The sequence below is a fragment of the Peromyscus leucopus genome, chromosome 1, assembly GCF_004664715.2.
Source record: "Peromyscus leucopus breed LL Stock chromosome 1, UCI_PerLeu_2.1, whole genome shotgun sequence".
Classification (NCBI taxonomy): Eukaryota; Metazoa; Chordata; class Mammalia; order Rodentia; family Cricetidae; genus Peromyscus; species Peromyscus leucopus.
The window spans coordinates 120,464,387-120,488,812 of record NC_051063.1 but is presented as its reverse complement, the minus strand read 5'-3'; the positions used below and the strand labels follow the sequence as shown (position 1 = coordinate 120,488,812).

The 24,426-nt window shown below is 46.7% G+C and overlaps 1 protein-coding gene across 1 annotated transcript in view; it reads right to left on the bottom strand.

The window, feature by feature from the left end:
- LOC114696234 (cell migration inducing hyaluronidase 1) overlaps positions 1–23,639 on the bottom strand; it is a 158,700-nt gene extending 135,061 nt beyond the window's left edge. Inside the window, exon 1 of the mRNA XM_028873827.2 lies at positions 23,335–23,639. Within this exon, the coding sequence (XP_028729660.1) occupies positions 23,335–23,387 (53 nt within the window). The 5' untranslated portion in view covers positions 23,388–23,639. The remainder of the gene's footprint in view (positions 1–23,334) is intronic.
- Positions 23,640–24,426: the final 787 nt, after the last annotated feature.

Below are 24,426 nucleotides of genomic sequence, written 5' to 3'. Positions count from 1 at the left end.
CATTCCCTGGCTAAGCAGTAGCATCCTTTACAACGATGGTCCTGAGAAGCCACTGACTTCCTCAGCCAGATGCAAGACAAAAAAAAAAAAAAAAAAAAAAAATCTTGGGAGATGGTGAGATTGCTTAGTGGATAAAGATAAGTTGGTGTGCAATCCTGAAACCTGAGTTTAATCCCTGAAACACATGTATTTGACTCCACCAAATGTTCTCTGACCACCATACATGTTTCCTACCCCAGCACATAGTTGACATAATGCAATAATAACACAACTTTGTAAAAAAGAGAACTCTTGAGATTCAACTAATTCCAGATAGGATCTTAGAGGCTCAGAGATATAATTTATCCACAACAGAAAAATGCAGCAGAGGCAGAGAAAAGACCTATGGATCTGGAGCCCAAGAGAGTCCCAAGATTGTGCACCATACCTCCTGCACCCCACAAATTAGCTGGGAGCCAAGCTCATAGACTGGTCGGAGATCAAAATGAGATGATGGCTGTTAAGTGCTTATCCAGTGTTCTGATAGCTTCCACCACCATCACCACTACCACTACCACAATCCTTGTCATGGTTTGAATAAGAATGGCCTCTATAGGTTCATATATTGTCTCTCTACATCAATATAACAGTAACTAACACAGAAGTTGGTACCAGGAGTGGGGTACTGCTGTGATAGGCCTGGCCATGTTTTTGGTTTGGAGGAATATGGAAGACTTTGGGACTTTGGATGAGAAAAGTGGTTGAACATTGTGAGGTTTAATGGGCCATTCTAGTAGGATGATGGAAAACAGCGTTGGGAGTGATGTAAATCATGAGGGCCCAGTTCAAGAGGTTTCAGAGGGGAAGAATATTAGTAAGCGGCCTAGAGATATTTTGGCAAAGAATGTGGCTGCTTTTTTCTTTTGTCCTAAAAATCTGCCTGAGGCTAAATTAAAGAGGTTTGAATTGATAGCACTGGCAAAGAAGATTTCAAGACAGCCTAGTATGGACTTCTGTCGTGTGGTTATTAGTAATTGCTCTTCTGCAAATCTATAATGAAATGGAGCAAGCAGGACAAAGAGAAATACAAAGTGTACAGTTCAAGGAGAATAGGAGCATCAGCAATTTCAGTGCTCAAGGAGATAAAATGTTTGAAGAAAAGCCTGATGCCTAGTGGAATAAAGGGAGTGAGTGGTGAGCTTAGGGCAGGATCCCACTCAACTAAGCTTCCAACTTGTGGAAAGGAATGGAAGAAAAGCTTAAGCAGTGAAGGAAACCACCACCAACAGAAAGCTGATGCAAATGTAATTGAATGAGGGGGACCAAGTTCCAGCTCCATTAAACAGCAGAATTTGACACCTTTGGCTTGTGGTTCTGGCTTTCGAGTCAAGGATAGAAGAAAGGGGTTATGGAATCTCCCTCTGTGACTAAGAAAAGCTGCTGAGGCTAGGCATGTGTCATGAGTGTCTCTGCATGGAGGTCCAGAAAGGCCTTTTGCTTGGAGTTGTGAAAGTAAAGTCTGGATTACACTGGAGACCTCAAGATATTGGAGATGCCAGCATTGTGTGATACCTACCACGGAGAGCTGCTAACAGGTGGGGAACCAGCCCAAGAGAAAGAAGTGTGTTGCAGTCAACAGAGCTGAAAGGAGTTGGAGATCTGAAGAGCACTTTGACATCGGACATGGAGATGCAGAATTTGGAGCTTGCCCTGTTGATTTTTGGACTTGCTTTGTCCAGTATTTCCTCACTGTGTTCCCTTTCCTCCTTTTTGGGATAGCAATGTATATTCTGTCCCATTGTATGTTGAAAGTATGTGATCTGCTTTTTGATATTATTTTACAGGGAGTTACAGTAAAAAAGATTGCCATGAATGTCAGAAGAGAGTTTGAACTTTGGACTTTAAAACAGTGTTGAGACTGTGATAGACTATGCAGACTTTCAAAGTTGCTCTGAATACATTTTTGCATTATGATATAGCTATAAGCCTATGGGGGCCAGGGAATGGAATGTGGTGGTTTAAATAAGAATGGCCCCCATGGGCTCATAGATCAAATGCTTGATCACCATGGAGTGGCACTATTTGAAAGAATTAGGAGGTGTAGTCTTATTGGAAAAAGTGTGTCAATGGGTGTAAGCTTTGAGATTTCAAAAGCCTATGCAAGGCCCAGTCTTTCTCTCTCTGTCTCTGTCTCTGTCTCTCTCTCTGCTTGCTGCCTGTGGATCAGGATGTAAAGCTTTCAGCTACTACCCAGCACCATGCCCATCTGCTTTCCTCCATGATGATAATGGACTAACCCTCTGAAACTCGTTGTAAGCGAGCCTCAGATTAAATGCTTTCTCTAATAAGTTGCCTGGGTCATGGTGTTTCTTCACAGCAATAGAACAGTAACTAAGACAATCACCATCACCACAACCATAGCCACACCACCATCATTACCACCACCACTGCTCTCACCACTACACAATCTTCACCATTACTACCATTGCTACCATCACCAGCATTATCATCCCCACCATATCACTATTACCAGAACTACCTTTATTACCTTGTCTCTCAATTCAGGACACTTTGCACTGCAATAATTTTCTTCTTTTATTATTTCTTGACTTCGATATTTAAATAAGTCTGAGAATTAAACCTTCTAGGTTTGGCATTTCCTAGCCCAGTGCCTACAACTCTAGGTCCAAAATGAACAAAATACATTCCACAAATCTGCCAGGTATGTAGCACCCCTGGTTGGTTCTTTGATGACCATCTCAAGGTCATCATGCTCACAGCCATGTTAAGTATGCATACTCATTCTGGACAACAGCACTATCCTTCTGGCTTCCATACAAAAAGATGAGCAGATCTACGCACTTGTGGCCCTCAAGAGAAGTTCTATACAACCTTGTGGAGATCATTAGGTAATAAAGTCTGCTTTATATCACCATCTGTGGAGACTACTCACCTCTTTTACTCAGCAGAGAAGGTGAGAGCCATTTCTGGCCACTAGCTGAGAACACAAACTGACAGAGGAGAGAGGAAAAGTTAAAATCAAACTGGGGGCTTGGTCTCTTACTTTGAGCTCTGGAAGGAATGGGCAGAGAACAGCAGCGCTGAGAAGCCATTCTGCAGAAGATCTGCACCCCATGCACCTTCCCAGTGGTTCACTCCTGCAGCAGTACCTCGGCAGAGGGGCAGGCACAGATCATCTCCTCCCACGTAGTGCTTCTGCCCAATGAAGAGCTGTCCGGACCCTTTCTTTTTTTTTTTTTGTTTTTTTGTTTTTTTGTTTTTCGAGACAGGGTTTCTCTGTGTAGCTTTGCGCCTTTCCTAGGACTCACTTGGTAGCCCAGGCTGGCCTCCAACTCACAGAGATCCGCCTGCCTCTGCCTCCCGAGTGCTGGGATTAAAGGCGTGCGCCACCACCGCCCGGCGTGTCCGGACCCTTTCTGCTGCTCTCTTCATCCCAGCCAAGCCCAGCCAAGAACAGAGCTAGAACGAACAACCCACTCAACTCGTTGCCTTTTCTTCCACTCTAGCAACAGCTTGTTCCAGCACTTTCTAGGCATTGTCTCCTTTAACCATCAGTGACCAAAGAGGCTGTGCCTATGACTGGTCCCTGTTTAACAGGAATGTCCTCTCCCACTGATGCTGGCTCAGGCCTTTCTGTGCAGTTCACAAACCCTAGCAAGATATCACAGACTGAATGCTTAGGTCCCTCCAAGAGGTATGCTGAGACCCTAACCTTCCAGATGAGGCATTGCTTCCTATGGGAGTTAACTAGGCAATGAGCGTAAAGCCCTCATGAAAGGGATCAACACTCTTACACAAAGACCCTGGGAGATGCATTCTCTATTTCTTCTGCCATATGAAAAATATAACCGGAGGATGGTTGTTTGCAAACCAGAGATGGTCCTCATCAGAGCCCCCATGCTGCCACCCTGACCTCAGACTTCCAGCCTCCCGAAGTATAGAAAGCCAATTTCATCTATAAGCCACCCAGTACTTGATTTCAGCAGGCCAAAGTGATGAAGACAGGGCCTCTGAGAGGAGATGCCAATTCATTTTTCTTATTTCTCCACCAAAACAAGACTTGTTACCCTCACTGTACACACAAAAACTAGGAAAATTAGGCTGTCAGTGACTGTACCAGCTCCCACACAAATCAGTGCCAGAACTAGAACACAGGACCCCTGACTTGAAATCTGAAGCTGTCTTGATCACATCCCAGGACAGACATGTGGACATGTGAGGAAGCTCCCAGAACACGTACCAAACCAGAAAGATTTATTTCAGTCATTTAAAGATTGAGAGAAAAGCTGTGAGAACTGACCCAGAATCACTGGAAAGTGATTCACTATTCTAGCTAGCCCACACCCCATGGTCATTATTTTAAAATGATGAAACCAACCATGAAATGATTGCTGGTGCTGGAGCTGTGCCCCTGTCAACATCCGGTGTGTGGGCAGGCCCTGGGGACCATACTGCTGATGCAGTGGGTTAGGGTAGAAGCTGCCTTCCGGTGAGGTTGGTGTGCCTGTCTGGAGACAGAGTTGGGGCACGGAGAATGATGAAGGGACCACTGGGTTTTCTTTGTTCTCCAGCTTTGCCCCGTAGCCACCGACAAGTTACACTAGGTTTCAGGATCTGCCGCTGAGATGCTGGGCATGTAACCTCCCCCACTCCCATCCTGCCTTGCTACCACATATCCCAAGAAGATGAGCTGGCAGCTAGATGTCACAAGAAATGAACTCAAGGCCGTGTTGGCAGAATTAGGGCTTGAGCAGATAACAATGCTGTGTCACATGTCACTATACCCAATAGGAGAGAGATTCTATCACCAGTGGCGGGGGGGCGGGGGGGGGGGAGTTAACCTCAGAATGCCTCCCCTCCTCCTACCTTCCTGCCTTTCTTCATATCCATCTATTCTCTAATAGCACTCTAGCTTCTCCCAACAAAAGGCAGAATCTAATTCTCTTCTGTATAGGAACTGGCCTTGTTTCAGCCAAAAGGAAAGGTAAGAAGGAAGGAAACTGTCTTAGTCACTTTCCATCGCATGGATAAAATGCCAGATAAAAAGTAACTTGTGGAAGAAAGAGTGTCTCGGTTTACAGTTCTAGGGGGATGAAGTCCATCATGGTGGGCAGCATGGCAGGTAGAAAGGGAAGCTGAGAGCTCACATCTTCAAGTGCAAGAATGAAGTAGGGAATGAATCCGAAGTATAGCCAGACCTTAAACTCTCAACATACTTCCTTTAGCAAGGCTGCACCCCCTAAATCTCCCCAGACAGAGCCACCAACTGGAGACTCAGTGTTCAAATATCTGAGTCATGGCGGGGATGGGGTGGGGTGGGGGGAGGTAATAGTTCTCATTTAAACCACCAGAAAGGAAAAGAGCAATGTAGCATTAAGCTCAGAGGTATCTCAAGGAGACAATGCATGCTGTTTCTACCTCATGGAACTTTATCACCGTGGGGACAAGTCCAGACTCATTTGTTGATAGTGACAGACATATGGTCCCATCGCCCTCTTCCCCTCAGTAGATAGCTGACTCTAAGGCCAGACATGTCCTAGACCACCCAAATCCAAGTTGTCTGCCAACTAAATGTAGACCTAAGAGCTCATTAGGAACTGAAAGCCCTGTCTCCATCAGTGAAACCAGCTGACCAATCCACAGACTGAAGATATGATGGTTGTTTAAACCACAGCCCCAGGGTGTACTTTGCTACACAGTAATAGCATAGATTGAGAAGGAGCGTTGGGAATGCCTCACAGAGAGGATGATGCCTAGGGAGGGTCAGGAGAAAAAAAAAAATCAATGGATTGTTGAATGGTTGGTTAGAGAAAACAGCAAATATAGCAAGGAAAAAAATGGCAAGAAAACAGCATTATGCCCAAAGGCCCATGAAGAGCCCTAGTGTGTCCCTAGAATCCAAGCTGGAAGTGAGGCATACCTGGACCAGAGTCTGGAGAAGGATACTATCCAGCCATGAGATCCTCCCCCATGGGTCCTCAGACTGCTGATTCAATGGCCTCAATTTATCATAGATCTTTGACAAGGTATGAAAAGGAGCAAAGTCAACGCATTTGCCCCTGTGCTGAGGACTGGAGTATTTCAAACATGTCCAGAGAAAGTGGGGTTGTCAATTACCATGCAAGTTTCCTCTCTAGCGCTGATAAAAAGTTTTTAAACCTGTGGTGAGCACAGACCCCTCAAGAGCATGCCCATGACAGAATAAGGAAGGAGTCTCAGCGTTAGATGAGAAGATGAGGAAGAAGTCCCAAAATGAGATGAGATGGAAGCCTGTTTCCCAGGACTTGGGGGGGGGGGGGGTTGGGGGGTGGAGGGTGTTGGAGGGAGTGTTGTTTGAGACAATGTCTTCCTATACCACACACCCCACCTCAAAAACTGGAAAGAGCAAAAACGCTCAGAGAACAGTGGGCGATTTCAACTGCCTCTTCCACCATTTGTGAATTAAATCCAACATAAACTCCCATCTCCCGAGAATCCACCAATGATGCTTAGAACCATGACTCCTGAAGTCTGGGAAAGGTGAGAGGAGTTCCTGTGGCCGCTGATGAAGGCTGATGAGACACCTAGGGAAGGGCTATCCAGCCAACTCTGCAGAAGGACTTCATGACTCCAGCAGCAGGCAGCCAACGCCCCAGCATGCCACAGTCTAATCCTCACTTGGCCAACCCTCAGAGCGGAATCGCTGCAGGCTGGCCCCAGCCTTCACTCCCAGACATATCCAGGCTTGGTCGGCTGAGAGGCACTCACTGAAGTTGGCCCAGATGGTCAGATCAAGTGTCTGCCTGAATTCCTACTGAGCTAGCTTTATCGCATTCCTGTTATCTCTATGCTGGTAACTGGATCAAATATACTCTTCCTGGCAGCACAAATCAATGGATAAAGGAAAGATTGTTCGATAGGATTGTGCTGGGCTAACAGGTTAGTAAATTGAAGGGATAATGGAGTTAGCTTATCTTCTTGCACCATGAACTGAAAAGGAATGCCAGACGGGTCAAAGAGCTTAAAAATCAACTTGCGGATCACCAGGTAGCTCTAGAATTTTCCTTGGTGAAAGAGATCAAGATGCAACTGATAGGTTGGGCTGCATGAGAATATTTCACATACCATATTTTTATAAAGTGAAAAATAGAAGAAAAAACTTTACAAATTCATAGGCATTGGGAATATTTTAAGAAAAATGTGAATACCTCAGAAGTAAGCATATAAGAAGAGCTTCTGACTTGAAAATGATTTTCAATCTTACCAGTAGTAAATAAATACAATTAGGTGTTTGCAAACAATAAAGAAATATCGCTATGATTATCATCTACTAAAACGAATTTTTAACTCTAGTAAGATGGACTGTTGGTGCACCTGGAACTGTTACAAGCAGTAATGCTGAAGATTTGAATAGATATTTGGAGGTGCCTTGAAAGAAGAATCAGAAACAGCCAAACACTTTGACCCATTCCATCTCTAGGAATCTTTTCTATGTGAATATATCAAAACTGAAGGAAATGCAACATTTTTTAATAATGAAAGATTTGGCAAGGAATTTGAAGCCCTTAAAAGAGCAATTAAACTGATGGTTTTTAAAATTGAGAAAAAAAGCTTAAAACCATGTGTGTGCAATTTAAAGTTACATGGATGTATTACAAAATCTCCTAACAACACCAGAAAATTATTCATCAAAACTGTACCATGGCTCTTGGGTGTTAGAGCTAGACTTTTTCCCTGTAATTTCCAATTGATAAATTGTGTTTGTTGGTTTGTCAACCTGACACAAACCTAAACATATTTGGGGAAAGGAATCTTGATTGAGAAAATGCCTCCACTGGAGTTTCTTCTATAAATAAGACTATAGGGCATTATCTTAATTAAAGATTAATGTGAGAGAGCCCAGCCAACAGGGAGTGGTGCCACCCCTTGGCAGGTGGTCCTGAGTTGCATAAGTAAGTGGGCTGAGAAAGCCGTGAGGAGCAAGCCAATAAGCAACATTCATGCATGGCCTCTGCTTGAGTTTCTGCCTGCAGGTTCCTGCTGGGACTTCCCTCATTGAGAGACTGTGACCTTGAGCTGTAAGCTGAAATAAACCTTCTCTTCCCCAAGCTGCTTTTGGTCATGGTGCTTTATCGCAGAAATAGAAACCTAAATAGGACATAAATATAGTTATGTGGTGGTATTAGTTGTTTAGTAGGAGCCTGTTACATGTATATACATGTGCAAATTAATTAAAAGAAAATTAATCACATATCTTTCCTAGTCACCTTGCTCCCGGCTGTTGCTTCTTCCTCCAAAAACTTCTTTTTGTTTGTTTGTTTTGTTTTGTTTTTCGAGACAGGGTTTCTCTGTGTAGTTTTGGTGCCTGTCCTGGATCTCACTCTGTAGACCAGGCTGGCCTCGAACTCACAGAGATCTGCCTGGTTCTGCCTCCCGAGTGCTGGGATTAAAGGACTGTGCCACCACCGCCCGGCCCAAAAACTTTTAAATCAGATTGATTCAATACAGTACCCAAAAGATACACCTAAATGTTGGTGTGATGAATGGATGGATAAACAAGTAAGCAGATGAATGAGTGATTCTGTGAGGGAATGAATGAGCAAACACATAAATAACTGGGCATTCTCTTTCTACACAGGGGCTTTAAAACCTGGAAACATCTTGACATTGCACACTTGTTAGTGAGATCATGCTCTCTTGCAGGCATGAAAAATCTCCAACCCCTCAGGTCCCTTCTGCTCATGGCTCCCTTAATGGACCAGGTTCTCTGATCTCTCTTTGCCCAGAATGCCCTTCTCTGATCAACAGACAGATTCTAACTATATTTGTTAATGTTCAAATAAGCATCGGCTTCTTCAGGAATGAAAGAACCCTTCCTCTTTTCCTGCCCTCTGCATCCTTTATGAGCATATGTTATTCTCATTTGTTCACACGATTGCACCCCACTCACTTCCACCACTCCCCCGGGATTGTAAGAAGTGGTAACCTGGTTTTGTGCCCTCCCTGTCTGTGTGCAGTTGACTATTAGATGCCTTTCGAAGAAAGGGCCTAAGCAAACTCAGTATCTCATGGTCTTATCGAGCTCCCTGACACTGACTCAGAGCTTTCAGACCCATCTAGCTTTTTCAGCAAACAGGTCAGACCGATAGATGAATGGGTGACTTATCACACCCCTAAAGTGGGACACAAAGCACGCACCAAGAGTCCTGTGATAAGAGCTTCTCATCCAGAACTCCATTGTCTGCTCATTCGGTTCCTGGCCGTCTCCATTGTCTTGGGTTCTTAGAGCTCTCTAGGATAAGAATGGGAGTGTCGAAGGCACATGCTAGTGGCCCGGAATCTCACCACAGATCACATTTATGACTCACTCTACCGTTCTGAGAGTGACCAACAAAGAAGATAACCCAAATCTCTGCTTACTTGCTTAGTTTTATGAACAATAATAATATAATAATAAACTGTAAAATAGATCAAAAGTAATCTCTTAATATTCTTTTTTTTTTTTTCCTTTTTTTTTCCAGACAGGGTTTCTCTTGTGTAGCTTTGCGCCTTTCCTAGAACTCACTTGGTAGCCCAGGCTGGCCTCGAACTCACAGAGATCCACCTGCCTCTGCCTCCCGAGTGCTGGGATTAAAGGCGTGCACCACCACCGCCCGGCCTCTCTTAATATTCTTAACGAGAGCTAACTAGAATTCCACAGTATTTTAAAGAAAGTGATTTGGTTTTTTGTTTTTTTTTTTTTTTTTTTTGAGCACTGGATAATGCTGTTGAATTTTTAGAGTTCCTTGCTTGATCAACCAGTGGCCTAGCATACATATGTCTAGCCCAAACCTTCTCTAGTCTTCCAACACACGGAGCTTCCAGGACCTCTCCTCCTCCATCAGCCTGTGTTCAGTCCGCCATCAAACGATGTTCATTGTATCTCCTGAACCCCACTCAGACCCATCTGTACTCTTTTTCTCCCCCTCTCAGACTCCCTTACTCTGTCTTGACCCCAGCCTCCTAGCCTCCTGTGTCTCTTTTCTTGCTAACCAGTGCCTATCAACACCCACCCCCACTCACATGAATATGAATCTTCTGAGAGCTACCGGAGGGATCCATTTAAAATTAAAACAAAACAAAACAAAACTTTTCCCTACTCCCACTTCTACCAGCCACCTGCAGCCAGATGCCCTGACTTTTGTCCCTCCTGAGACCTTGCAACCTTTGAGTCAAGTCACTGACCACAGTTAGAAGTGTGTGCATGTGTGCTGTGTTCTGCTTCTCCTTGCTGACTCCCTCTGGACCACACTGTCCCTCTAGCCACACCCAGCTGGAAGACGGGAGAGATGGAAGAGCAGGTAGGGTGGTTGAGATGTGCCCTAAGTGAAAGATACACACTAATTTTGAAGACTTGTTATAAGAAGCTGCACTATCTCAGTATTTTTAGACTATCTGTGAACTATTGCTGAAGCTGCAATATTTTGTATGCGTTAGACTATAAGAAAGTATATTGTGAAAACTAATGAGCTTTTTATACATGTGTGTATGCATTGTTTGTATATGTGTCTGTATTTGTGTGTATGTATGTGTGTGCGTGTGTGTGCGTGCGTGTGCGTGCGTGCGTGCGTGCGTGCGTGCGTGTGTGTGTGTGTGTGTGTGTGTGTGTGTACATGGAAGCCAGAAGTTGATGTTGGATATCGGTCAACCATACTCTACCTTATAAATGTTGAGAAAAGTTCTCTCATTTGAACCCAGAGCTTTCCAGTTCAGTTAGTCTAGCTATCCCACTTGCTCTGGGAATCCCCTATTTCTGCTCTCTAGGTGACGGCTGGGATTAAGGGTGGGCCGCCACACCCACCCAGCATTTACATGGATGTGGGAGCTCTGAGCTCTGGTCCTCATGCTTATGATGCAAGCACTTTACCTGCTGAATCATCTATCCAGTCCCATAAAAATTAATTTTGCCCACTCTTTTTCATTTTAAGGGATGGTAAGAACACTCTGATTCTGTCTGCGGCTCCCACTGAACTTCTATGGGACAGCAGCAAGCAAAGGATACGTTTTGGTTGAAAAGACATTCTATGGCAAAGGCAGAAGCTGAGCATCACAAGAAGTTTTGAAGAATCAGGAAAAACTTTAAACATCATCAGAGGCTACAGAATGAATACGCTGTCCCTGTCCTGATGCTGGACACAGAAAAACCAGGATTCCTCAAACAGTACAGGAGGATATTATCAGGCAATTGAGATAAATGTTGAGTCCAGAAACATTTCCTCAAAGCCTTGAGACTCTTCTGCATGGCAACCAAACCCAAGTCCCAGGGAGTCAACCCTAAGACTCCAGGATGCTTTGCATGCAGAGCTCCCTGCATGCAAAATGAGTAAGCCTGGCACCCTCAGGTCTGAGAGTCTGCTCAGGGCTGGAACCATTAGCCTCTCCATGGGGATTCTGGAATGCACTGGCTGCCAGGAATACCACAATCTTTGCCTAAGCCACCTCCCCACCCACCCACCCCCACTCCCCCACCCCACCCCAGGAACTAATGCCTGCATCCTGGTCACTCTTGTCTCCATTCAGAGATACTGAAGTTAAAGGCTTAGGCTTTCAGACTGAGCTTTCAAAGCAATCTTCACCTTCTCCTCCCTCGGGGTCTCATTCCCAGTCCCAGGAGACTCAGAGACCTTCTCCAAGTACCCATTTCCCAGATCCTCTTCCCTTGGCCAAGGCTCTTCTTTCCTTCCTTCCTTCCTAACCCTCTCTGGCCTGCAAACTGCACTCTTGTTTAAGAGCTGATCACTTCCTCCAGGATGCCTGCAGCCTGCCGAGAAGCCTTCCCTGCAGAGCTAGCTGTTTGTGCTTTCTCTGGAGTGACACTCCATATTGCTTTGTTCACACCTTCTTACAGCCCAGATTGTAAGAGGGTTGTCTGTCTATCTCTCCAGCTAAACTGTGAGCTTCTCCATTGTGGAGAGACAATGATACTATCCTTAATCTCTGGTGTCAGAAAAGATCCACACTTAACAGTTGCCTTAGGGTTGGAATTCCTTTCAACTTGCTCTACTGAGAAGGATAACATTCCCCTAAACACATTTTGCCAAAACTCAAGAGTCAGGCCACAGCAGTCATTACTAAGAACATGGCCTTTTAGGTCATGTAGCCCCCAGTCCCAGTTTTCAGTTCTACCACCTCAAACTGGGTAATCTTGACTAAATCATGCCACCTCACTGGGCCCCCTCCATCTGCAAAATGGAACAAAGGTTTGTCAGTTAGATAAAGTGAGGTGCTGTGTACAAAGTGTTTCACATGGATCTAAATTTTGTAAGTGTTCAATAAACCCCAGATAGTTGGCGCACACCTTTAATCCCAGCACTTGGGAGGCAGAGCCATGTGGATCTCTGTGAGTTGGAGGCCAGCCTGGGCTACAGAGTAAGTTCCAGGAATGGTGCAAAGCTACATATAGAAACTTGTCTGGGGGTGGGGGGAACCCAGATAGTAATTTACATGTTAGGTATCAACCCAGGGCGACAGGAGCACAGACGTCTCAGAAGGTTACCAAGAACTGCTACTTTTGCGACACTCGCAGAGCAAAACATAGAAGAATTAACACTGCCAGCTCTGGTAGTCCAGACCTGAAATCCCAGCTACTCAGGAGGTTGAGGCAGGAGGATTGAAAGGCTTGCTAGGGCTATGCAGTTAGTTGAAGGCCAGGCTGGTAACTTAGTGAGACACTGTTTCAAAGGAAAAAGGAAAGAGTAGGGGGGGGGGCAGTAAACAAAACAACAGCAACAACAAAACTGCCAACATGACATGACTGCTCCATGATATGGTTAGGGTTTCTATTGTAAAGATTAGAGAGTAGAGAGAAAAAATAATGAAATGAACATGGCAGCAGCAGGCTGAACATGACCAGAGTTAGGGAAGCAGGAGAGAAGGAGAGAACAGTAGAGACAGTGAGACAGCAAGAGAGAGAGAATAGAGGAGAGAGAAAGGAGAGAGAGACAGAGACAGAGACACAGACAGAGTCTGAATAGTAGGGAATAGAATAGCAGGTGATAAGAAGGGTGAGTAGCTGTGGGGAGGAAAGGCCAGGAGACTGGCATGGAGGGCTGTGATATACCAACCACAGGTATATAGCTACGCAGCAAAGTGTCCCTTCTGCCAGCTGGGCACTAACTGGTTTCAGAAGTTCCTGAGGAATGCTGGCTTTTCTCTGAAAGAAAATCCCCCTATAGTCCAGATGTGAGCTCATTTCTAGACATTTGGACAGGCTGTGAGACCTAACAAGAACTTTGTGAGTTCCGACTACGTGCTAGTCATTGGCAAAAATGACACACAAGTCTCTGCTCTGCACCAGCTCGGGATTCTGTTTCTGAATGAGGAAAGGGCTATGGACTGCACTGTTGGTATATAAAGGCATCCCATGGACATAGAAATCATCTCCAGCTAAAAGAAACCACGTTCTCCAGAGTGGTCACCAAACATCTGTGAAAGAAGCACACACGCTGTTCAAATCATGACTCCCCTTCCTGTCCCCAGATCCCAGTGTCCTCAGGCAACCTCCGCAAAGCATGGGTTCAAGTTCATGCTTATGAAGCAAGATTTGTAAGAACCATCACCTCTGTTTTTATGTCAGGAATAGCTTCTTATTTAAAGCAACAGTATATGGGTATGTTTAAAGGAAAAAATACTTTCATTCCATGATCATTCTCAGAAAATTCCAGACGTCGATACGCTGCCATTTGCACCAACCATACCCTATGATTTTAAAATCTGAATCACATGTAAACTCTTCCTCAGCCACCTGAGAAGCCCAGACACACATCTAACTCACAATTACGTGGTCAGCATCATCGCCCAACTGTTGGGATGCCTTTATATACCAACGACATGGCCAGACCTTTGTGCCTTTGCAAAGTATTTCAGTAAGAAGGGAGTCCCAAAGCCCAAACCCTACAACTGCTTTTTCTCTCACTACCTGGAACAAAACAGAGGAATCTGTTGGTTGGTATCAGTGCCTTTTTAGAAAGTCCTGGGATATGGGCTGGGGACATAGCTCCATCAGTGGAATGTTTACCCAGCATGCACAGGACCTTGGATTCTATCCCCAATATCACAGACAATGAGCCTGGTGGCATATGCCTATATTCCCAGTACTTAGGAGGTAGAGGCAGGAGAACCAAAAATTCCAGGTTATCCTCAGCCACATAGTAAGTTCTAGGCCAGCTTGGGATGCAATGCAGTCCTAGAGAAAGGGGGTAAGGGAAGAAGTCACAGGCACAGCTGCATTACAGTACAATGAAATCTGCAGAAGGTCCTCCCACAGGCCACTCGTTTCTTCCTTAGCCAGACACACAGGTAAACAGGGGAAGAGGAAATGGGTAACTTAGGTTCCTGAATCATGTGCCTCTCGTGCCTCAGTTCCAGAGTCTCACATCTCAACAGAGTCACAAGTGCCCTTAGCATCCCCAGAGGCTTGTTTGAGCCACCATGACCTAGGGTCAGGCAAGTAAAATACTTACCTTAGGTATAAAATGAAGAGTGCTTGCACGTGTGTGCGTGCGTGTGTGTGTGTGTGTGTGTGTGTGTGTGTGTGTGTGTGTGTGTGTGTGTGAGCTAAACAGACAAAACCTCAGGAGGGTCAGAAAGCTTGGTCCTTAGTATATAAATGACACTGCAATCCAACATGTAAAAATCCAGTTAAAACACCCATGAAGAAGCAGGAACAAAACTCTAAGTAAGAATAGAGCCAGTATAATGGATGATTTTCCCCTTTGCCTCTGGCTTATATGCTTCCTAGTGTGCAGTGAATGGCTGCAGAGTCACTCAGCTGTGAACCGTGAACATGAGTCAGGGCAAAGAGGAATGTGTGACCTCACTCAGGCTTGAGCAACAGCAGAGAAATGCAGCATTTTGCTGAGTAACATGGAAATGGATCTGAAATGTATGGATTTAATTCCTCTGAAAACAGCATGATTTTTCAAGGGGAGGAAAGGAAAAGTACTTAGCAGTGGTGTCTGAGGTTTTTTTTTTTTTTTTTGAACCCTATCCTTTGGAAAATGAACACACGCGCAGATTACTCAGCGCCTGCAATCCAGCTTTGAAATGTGCTTGTCACAAACCACCAGCTTGTTTAAAAACGGGTTGTTGTTTTTTTTTCCCCACTCAAGCTTGCTCTCTGTGCGCTCAGCTTTGGGGGCTGATCTCTACTGTTCATTAGAGGGAGGACAGCTGTGTCCCATCACACAGTGAGACAGGGCAGGAACAAGTGTCCCACCAGACAGTGCGACAAGTGTCTTCTCCAGGAGGCACAGCATGCCGATGGCTCAGCTGGTGAAAAGCTTGCTGTACAAGCAGGAGGGCCTGAATTTGGTCTTCAGGAAGAATGGCATGTGTTTATAATCCCAGCTCTGGGGTGACAGGGACAAGGGGCTCTCTAAAGTTCACTGACCAGCTGACAGTTGAAGGTGTGAGCTCTAGGTTCAGTGAGAAATGTTTTCTCAAAACTGCAGAGAAAGACTGAGAAAGATATCCACCTCTGGCCTCCACATGTATGTGCAAACAAGTACACACACACACACACACACACACACAAAAAAAAAACATGTTTTGATAAAGAAGGCAGGAGAGTGATGCCTTGAGCTAAAAGCTGGGCAGAAACACCACACAGGTCTACACCTGTGTCCTCAAATCCCACCTGCAGATAGCATGCCCGCCTCGGGAACGTGGAGGGAAGAAGAGGTGAAGTTTAGTTACAGCCGAGCAGTGGCCTCTCCACACCCCTGTCATTGAGGACTCAGGCTTGTCAGCTAGTCTCCCAGACAGTTCCATGTGCCTGAGAGAACCAGGGTCTGTGGTCACCTCTGCTGAGACACCAGGACAATGCAGAAACTACCCTGAGTGTATGAAGCCCAAGGAAAAGCCTAAGAAGGAGGGAAAGGCGAAGACTCCGTGCCTTGGGAGCCAGTCTTCGTGAAGGGTTCCGGCTGCTGTGGCAATGTGGGGTGAAGGCCAGATGCTCCCCAGAGAGTAGAGTCACAGTCACCTTTTTCTCCAGCCTTCCCTGAAAGTGCCAATTAACAGAAGGAACCCTGGGCAACCACAGATGCCTATCCTGGTAGAACCTATGTGCCAGCATGCTGTTTGCCTGTGCCTGGGTTTCTCACATACCCAATAGGTTCTTCTGAAGGGTGAGTGTTTTCTAAGTTCTCTGGACTAAACAAGACTTGTCTTCACCATCTTAAATAGTCGATATGGTTATGCTGGAAGAACTAGCACCAACCCCAGAAGTGGCTTTCCTGATCCCCTTTAAATGACCGGGACCACTCATCAGGGAAGGGCAGGTCTTATTCAAATGGTGTCCCACTCAGGGTATCAATTTTCTCCTTAAAAGAGAGTTTTGCAGGGGACTCACAAAAGCCGCACTTGAACTACCTTGCTAGCCAAAGTCTTCTATATCAGCCTTATCTCCCTTTCTAGGTCTCCTCCTTCAAAAACACTTTGCATTCGAATTGGGCTGTCTTGCATTAATGAAAGGAGATCCAAGGTCCTCTGTAGAATGTGTTGGCATTTTACATCCAGGAAATAAACTAATTTTTTTCATTACCGGCTTTTATAACATATGAAAGTCTTAGGAGGCTTAAGACTGATTGACAGGTTTGAAAATAAACAGCCTATTTTTGCAGATAGCTCACAGCTGTATTGCTTCCTCCCATGGTGAGCTCAGCTGGAGTTTTCTGTCAGAGAGTCTTTGCCAGTAGTAACCCTTATCCTCTGTATTCTTTAGGTTAATACATGCAAAAGGACTCTGGTCTTATTTCTTTGAAAATTGATGACACACACATACACACACCATTAAGAAAAAAACCAGCAAGACATCAAAATATTTAAAAGACAGAGCAAGATAGACTGTACTGAAACTAAGATAACACCATTAATATGGCTGCCTGGAGCAAAACACAAAAATCTTAGGAAAAAGGCTTTTCAACTGTGTGCCTGGGAACACAGAAGGATCTTTGGAATCTCTTGTGGGTCTCAAGACAAACACTGCTCCCCTCCTCGCCATAGATACTTTTTTTTTTTTAAACCTGGTTTGTGAATGGGACTTAGTCAGATTTTATAGGAATAAAACATTTTATAGTTAAAGTCCTTTTTTAAACCTCTAGTCCAGGAGACAAAAGGCCCCGAGATCTGCCACTGTTTGACAGGCTTGCTCTTCTCCATGATGTAGCCCAAGGTCTGGGCATGTCAGGGGGCCTATGTCCCTGAGTCAGATAGGCACCTGAGAGTTGCAAGAAGTGAGCCATTTGGGACTGTTGGTGCTTCTGCATCTTTCTCTGTGCCCTTCTCTCTCTGTGGAATGTTTCGGAGCTTCCCTCTCAGAATCCCATTATTATCTATGCCTATTAACCCTTCCAGACTTCCACGAAGCTTCCTGGCTTCACCTCCAGCTGAGTCAATGGCTCCTCTGATCCCCCAGCTCAGTCCTAACCTCTTCCCTGTGAGCCATCTTTCCTGGTCCCCCTCACTCTGTGGAGAAACTTCTGACCTGGAGGTCTGTCCTTCCTCTAGACTGTTAACTCCTAGAGATCTTGGAGCATGTCCTCAAATCCATCTCCCCAGAAATTAATTCAAGGCCCACCACACAGCCTTCTCTGTTTTCAGTCTCCAGATGTGGTGGTGGATGACAGAGTGGAAGAGTGCACCTGCATCTCCGGTACCCAAAATGCATCTGTTGTGGACACCCTACTCTTGCAGGAACACTGCAAGGATGGGGGACTGAGGATGACAATTGGGGCTTTAAATTTAATGCTCACTTTTTTTTTTTTTTTAAAAAAAAAAAAAAAAACCTTTTAGAGTCCAGGAAAGTTGTTTAAATGTAAACATGCATTCTCACTGTCTGGAACCAGAGTTAGATGAAATTCCTCAAATGATCTCTTAATGCCACCAAAATTGCATTCAAATGCTTCTGCCAGGCAAAGATAAATTGCCATTTACACAATAATCTTGTGCTTAAAAGTGACTGGGTCCAGAGAATTTGGGGAAATTTATTATGACAGGGAAAAGGGGTTCAAGATATTTAGTCTGCTGATAAGACAGCTTAGGAATGACCATAATTATCTCCGGGAATTTGAAGGGTCTTTATAAGGTCACTAAGAGGTCATGGGCCAGCTTGGCTCCATCTACTTCAACATCAGAAATTGACTTAAACGACACCAAACTGAGTTAGTCTGAGTCACAGAATGTCAAGGGGAGTTTCAGAATCAGAAGCATTCCACCCCCCATGAACTTGTTAGAAATGCTGACCTCCTAAATCCACTCCTCATCTGCCAAGCCAGAGTTGTGCTCTCTCAAGCCTCACTGTAGCTTATTTACATGTTCAAGCTCAGGAAACTCCTCTAATGTAAGAAAACAGAAAATTGGAAGAGCCAAGGACCCTTCCCCAAATCTGACAGCCAGTCTAGGTTAGGAGCAGAATGGCAATGATCATCACCTTCTATCCAGTTTCCAAGGGTTGCTCCAGTGCCCTTCATCTTTCCTGATCAAAAGGAGTCTGAGTCCTTCCTTCATGTTCACTATAATGTCTTCAGCACCATGCCCTACAGCTATAAAGATTCGGGCAATAGCACGAACCACTCAGCTCAAGGCAGGGTAGCTTGTAGTAGGCTGCTGAAGAAGCCTTCAGACTTCTTGTCCCTAGAAACAGGATAGACACTCTGCGTGGCAAAGCCAACAGCCTCTGTTCATGACTTCCTTGTAATAGAAAATGCCTGATGGCTTACTTAGTTCCTCACAGATGGAGAAAAAGGGCATAGCTCTTTCCAAAGCAGTGTTTCAAGCACTCTAAAGTTGTGACTAATCCCATGGTCTCACTGCCCTTGCAGAAGATTCAGAGCAAATGCCTTACAAATGCCTCACAAGTTCCCGAGGCAAGAAGTCTAGGGTGGAGAGAGAGAGATACCTGCTCAGAGTGGGTACCTTTGCAGGGAAAACCTTCCTAGGCTTCCAAAGGATCCTTCCTTTGCAGGGCTTGGAAGAGAAAGCCCTATTAGCTTCCTGGAGCCAAGAAGAACCTAGAGGAGCCAAGCAGAGTCTAGGGACAAGCCCTGGAAAATAACAAGGGTAAGAAGGAGCTCCTCTGGGTGGGTAAGTGTGTTTCCTGGCACCAAGGGAACTGAGGAGCAGTATAATGTATATTTGATGACATTCTCAGCAAGAAGCCTCCCTGCCAGAAACCTAGGCTAGAACAAAGTCTGGCACCAGGGCAGACAGAAGATAAAGGGAAAACTGTGGAACCTGCCAGAGAGGCCAGGATGGTCCCAAGGGAGTGGCTAGACAGCAAGGTGTGGAAACTAATAAAAAGTCACCATGACAGGCACCATCCTATCCAAATCTGCACAGTTCCCATGTGTAAGGCTTTGGGGGATGTGAAGACCATGCCGAGAAGCTGGCAAAGCAACATGAAGAAACACATGGCCCTGAGCATGTCCCCACTGCCCACTCCCAACTGCTGCCAACCCAACCAAAGTTAGGCGAGCAAGATCCTCCTAGTCCCCATTCAAAGGAAACTGGAGCTCCCATCACAGCGATGAAAACCACAAAAGACAGCTGCCACGTTAGTCTGCTAAGATCAAACACCTGTGTATTTGCCACCATGCGCAAAGATACATGTCACTCAGACTGCCACAGTTGGGGAATCTTGTGGATGAAGCTCACACACATAACTTTGTTCCCTTTGGGCAGCCAAGCTCCATGCAAGCATGGGCCTTTTGAGCTATAGATAAAATGCAAAGTGCACTTAATCTGCGTGATGGTGCTGATCTGCCAACACCACACAGGACTAAAAGGGGTCACTTATGCCACAGGCTTCCAAAGGAGCCAATAAGAGTAACTAGAGATGCCTTGCCATCCCACTGGCCCTTCTCACCAAATGTCATCCTTGCCAACAGATCGGTCTGCCCCCAAAGACTCAGACACAGCTGCCACAGACAGACAGAATGCAACAGAACCAATAATGAGTTCCTTTCTTCCTCCCCTCACCGACCTTGCCTCCCAGGAGTGTTCTATGGTTCAGTCATTTTCTTACCTGGAAGCTGCAGGGACACTGGACTCCGTCATGCCCAGAAGACAGCCCGGACTTCAGGGTGAGTTGGAGACCCAGATCCTTCTTATGTAGTCACATCAGCAGCAGAGGAAAGTCACAGAAAGACTCCCAGCATCTGTGGGCTGCTCGGGAACTCCTTTCAAGTGGAGGAAACAAAGATTCCTTCTGATCTACTGAGAGAGGGAACGAAGGAAAATCTGAGCACACTAGAATGTGAAACTGGCAGGAATAGGCACGTGTACATGCACACTCCCGGGGGAGGTCTGACTACAATACTGCGTGCTTGTCGCTCCATCATCCATTTCTTTGGCATGTCATATGCTAGTTGTTTCTATCAGATAGAACCCCAAAATGAAGAACTTAAGGGGACCTCCAAATCTAGTGAGGACCAAAACATTGTGAGCAAAGTGTCTTGACCGGGTTGTCACGTCCCAGCAAAACTCAAGCATGTAAGAGGGTGTGTGGCGTGACCACTCGAGGTCTGACAAAGCCAGCATCTCTCTTCTACAGGTAACCAGAACTTTATCTAGAAAGAAGGCCTTGGAGACCCTCCATACCTGTACCCCAGGGGGGCTGTGCCTCAGTGGGGCTCCTTAGCAGATTGTGTGAGGAAAAGTGCAGGAAGAAACGATCATCTAGATCAAAGTGCTGGAATGATGGGCTGAAAATGACTTCTTTAAAAAGAAAATGCTTCCTCCAAGTGGTACAGGTGGAGAAGCAAGGATCTGATTGGCCTCTCATAAAAATCCCTCCACTTATCTTCCTTCAGCACTTTCTTCAATTCCCTCAGTGAGTTGTCAAACATGACAATAAAATGGCGGAGTTACTCCCAACCAGTTACTGGGTTAGGAAAGAGGACACGGGGCTGGGAAACGTAATTCAGAAAATGCATAGCACTTTGAAAGGCACCTGTAACCGTACCATTTTAGGAGTTCTCTCTGCTCAGCACTAGACTTAAATGCTTTGCCGTATACTAGCAATTTCCCTGGCCACTTACTGGTGGGGTCCACTTGTCTCCACTTACAGATGAGGAAACAGGTATCAGTTTAGTTGACTTTCCCAAAGTCACAGATTTCTCTCTCTCTCCTCCTTCCCCTTCCCTTGTTCTTATTATTTATTATACATATGCTGCTGCCACAAGCAGAAAAGACCTTCTGATTTCTTGTAATTTTTAAAATAAAGGAACACACATACATACACACACTACTGTATTTTGGTATAGGTAAGTGGTCCTCAACTCTTGAGTCACAACCCCCGAATTCCATCAGAAAACATAGATATTTACATTATGATTTATAACACTAGCAAAATTACAGTTATGAAGTAGCAACAAAAGAAAGCAATTGTATGGTTGGGGGTCAGCACACCATGAGGACCTGTATTAAAGGGTCACAGCGTTGGGAAGGTTTGGAACCACTGGTCTAAGTGGGGCTCACAAGAAGAGCCCATCCAGCATCATTTCTTACTAGAAGAAGGAAACAACCCCTTGCCCGATTCCCAAGCAATCAGTTGGAACCGTCATCTACTGGGATAAGCGGAGCCCTTAGAAGCTGCCTCCAGAGCCCTTCTCTAGAAGGCTCTGTTAGGATCAGAAAGAGTGTAGCTGGTTTTGCACACCCACTCAGATACTTCCTTGTAATTTTGTCTTACTTGGTTTCTTCTCCATTCTGTCATAAACTGTGAAGCTAAAATACTGATTCATTACCATATTTATTAAATTGTTTTAAAAAAAAAAACAACATGACCTTATGTCCTACACTGAAAGCAGTTTAGTTCTATACCTAATTACATATGCTTTTATCTCACTGTCTGGATCACGTAACAAAGGTTGCACACCTGCCACACCTCTGAGGGATCTCCACAGGGCCACATAAAACTCAAGTGGCATTAAGAGGCTACGCAGAATGCAAGCTCTGCAGGGGCCTGGTAAAAAACCACAGCCCCTGGCAGGGTAGACTCCCTCCTGAGTGGTTAGTGCCTCCAAAATGAACACCTAGGTCCACAGGTCTTTTAGTCCCTTTCTACCTTCCCAGTGTCTCAACACCTGAATCGGAAGGAGGCGCCTGCCTGCTCCAGACTCACGGCCACAGGCCCCGAGTGGCGGAAGTAGCTGGGAGCTGTCCATGGTGGCTCCGCGCCTGGGCACGCAGAGCCGCCCGTTCCCCGCCCGCGGGCGCGCCTGGGGTCCCTCTCCACACCACTGACATGGAGACGACTTCCTGGCTCACTGTCTCCTGGACAGGGCTTCAGCCAGGCCGTGGCTCTCACATCAAAACTTAGCTTTAAAAGGGAGTTCTTACCTGTGGGCAAAGTTGGCTGGTCGGAGCAGTACTGAGAACTTCAGACGGGGCGCGGGCGGAATGTCCAACTCTTGGGGAACAAGGATGCACCGCCCCTCTTATCAAGAACACACGCATTCTCCCGGGTCCATTCCGAAATCTCCCCGGACCTCATTCCCAGAGAGGAGAACTGGAGAACCGTGTACGACTCTTGTGCCCTGATGAGACCTTTGTTTTCCTGTCAATCTAGCGAGACCCTTCTTGCAGGTGACGTCCGTTGCGAGGGGCCAACAAACATTCCTGCAGTGCTGCCAGGCTTGGTGTTTGCTTCAATATCAGCAGGGACCATCGAGGTCGTCTAACATCAGATCATCTCCTCTCGCCCCGTGCCAGCGCATCGCTGGGACGGCAGGGGCTGACGAGGGAACCCAGAAGACCTTGCCAAACGCGGAAGCGACAAGGTGCAGACTTGTGAGGCTCGCGACCACTAGCCCAGGGTAAGCTCGCTCACTGTACTGAGCTCCTTCTGAGACCTGCTTCGGGGCCATTCCTCTTCGGCGAGACACTGTTGTTTGTGTGAGCATCTTAGTGCCATTCACAGGAGGACAAGCTAAGCAAAGCAGAGATCTGCCTCCCGTCGAATGCGTTCCTGGACGTTGGTGTCCCCAACACCTGCCGCTTGTAAAGACCTCAGAGACGACCACGGAGGACGGGGACGGGGGCGTGTGCCCACCAATACACTCACGGGGAGACAGACAAGCAGGCAGGCAGGCAGAGACACATGGGCAGACGGGCAGACAGACAAGCAGGCAGGCGGACAGACAGACAGAGGCAGACAGCACAGAACAGCTGGACAAGGGGGCCGACGGAGGGCAATGTTTTCCCTAAACCGAGGCGAGGCGCTGAATTCCGACTGTCCTCTCCCCTCCAAGACTAAATCCATGCAGCCCTCGCGCCCCAGCCCGGGTCCTCTTACCTCCGCGGTCCTCTTACCTCCGGTTGATGACCGAGACAGTGCCACGCCTCGGGGACCTGGAGTGCAGCATCCCGGAGTATGATATCTGATCCCACGCGTCGAGCTCCCGAGCGAGAGCCAACTGGACGAGAGCGCGCGGGAAGTGGGGTGCAGATCCGATCCTCACTCAGCTCAGTGAGCCCCCAGCACCAGACCACTGCCACTCTGCGCCCCAGGCGCTCCTCTCTCGGCTCCGCGCTCGCTGGCTTACTAGCTAGCTCGGAGCTGCCAGCCCGAGCCGCCGCTTTTTATAGCCGCCTTCCGGGGCTGGCTCCTCCTCCTGGAGCCCCCGGCGCCCGCACTCATCCAGCACCCCCCCGCCCCCCCCCTCCCCGTCTCGGGGCAGCGTCCTCCCACTCACCGAGGTGGGCGGCCTGTGGGGGCCGGACCCGGGCGGGCTCTGGCGGCAGCTCGGGAAGCCGCAGACCCAAGCCGGAGAGCCCCGGCTGGGACAAGCCGCGCCACCAGGTGAGGGCGCTGGAGCCCAGGACGAGCGCGGCCAGCCTCCGAGGGTTGTAGCGGTGGAAGCGCGCTTTGCAACCCAGTGGCCTCCCCAGGGGACAGGGGACTGGCAGGCGAGAGAGAAGAAAGGCCTGTGACTTCCACAGAGTCACCACCACTCTACATTCCGGCTGTTAGATTTCAAACCCCCCTCCTTTTTGTAAGCGGACATAGCAACAGAATCCAGAGTCGCCTGGGTAGGTCTGGAGGTCCCTTGGAGAGGAAGATGTATCCTTTTGCTGTCAGAGTGCTCATTGACTAGGGAGGTGGCTCAGTCACTAAAGTGCTTACAGACTTGAAAACCAGAGTTCAATCTCCAGAATCAATGTAAAAAGACCTTGGGTGATGGCCCTGGTTTATAATCCCAGCTCTGAGGAGGTAGAGAGACAGGGGCTTGCTGGCCAGCCAACCTAGCCTACTTGGCAAGTTCAAGGTGAAGGAGAGACACCTCGTCTCAAAACACAAATAAACAAGACGGCAGCTCCTGGGGCCGGACACCCCAGGCAGCTTGACCTCTGCCCTGAGACATGCATACCCACATGCATCCCAGAAGGAAGGTAGAGTGACGT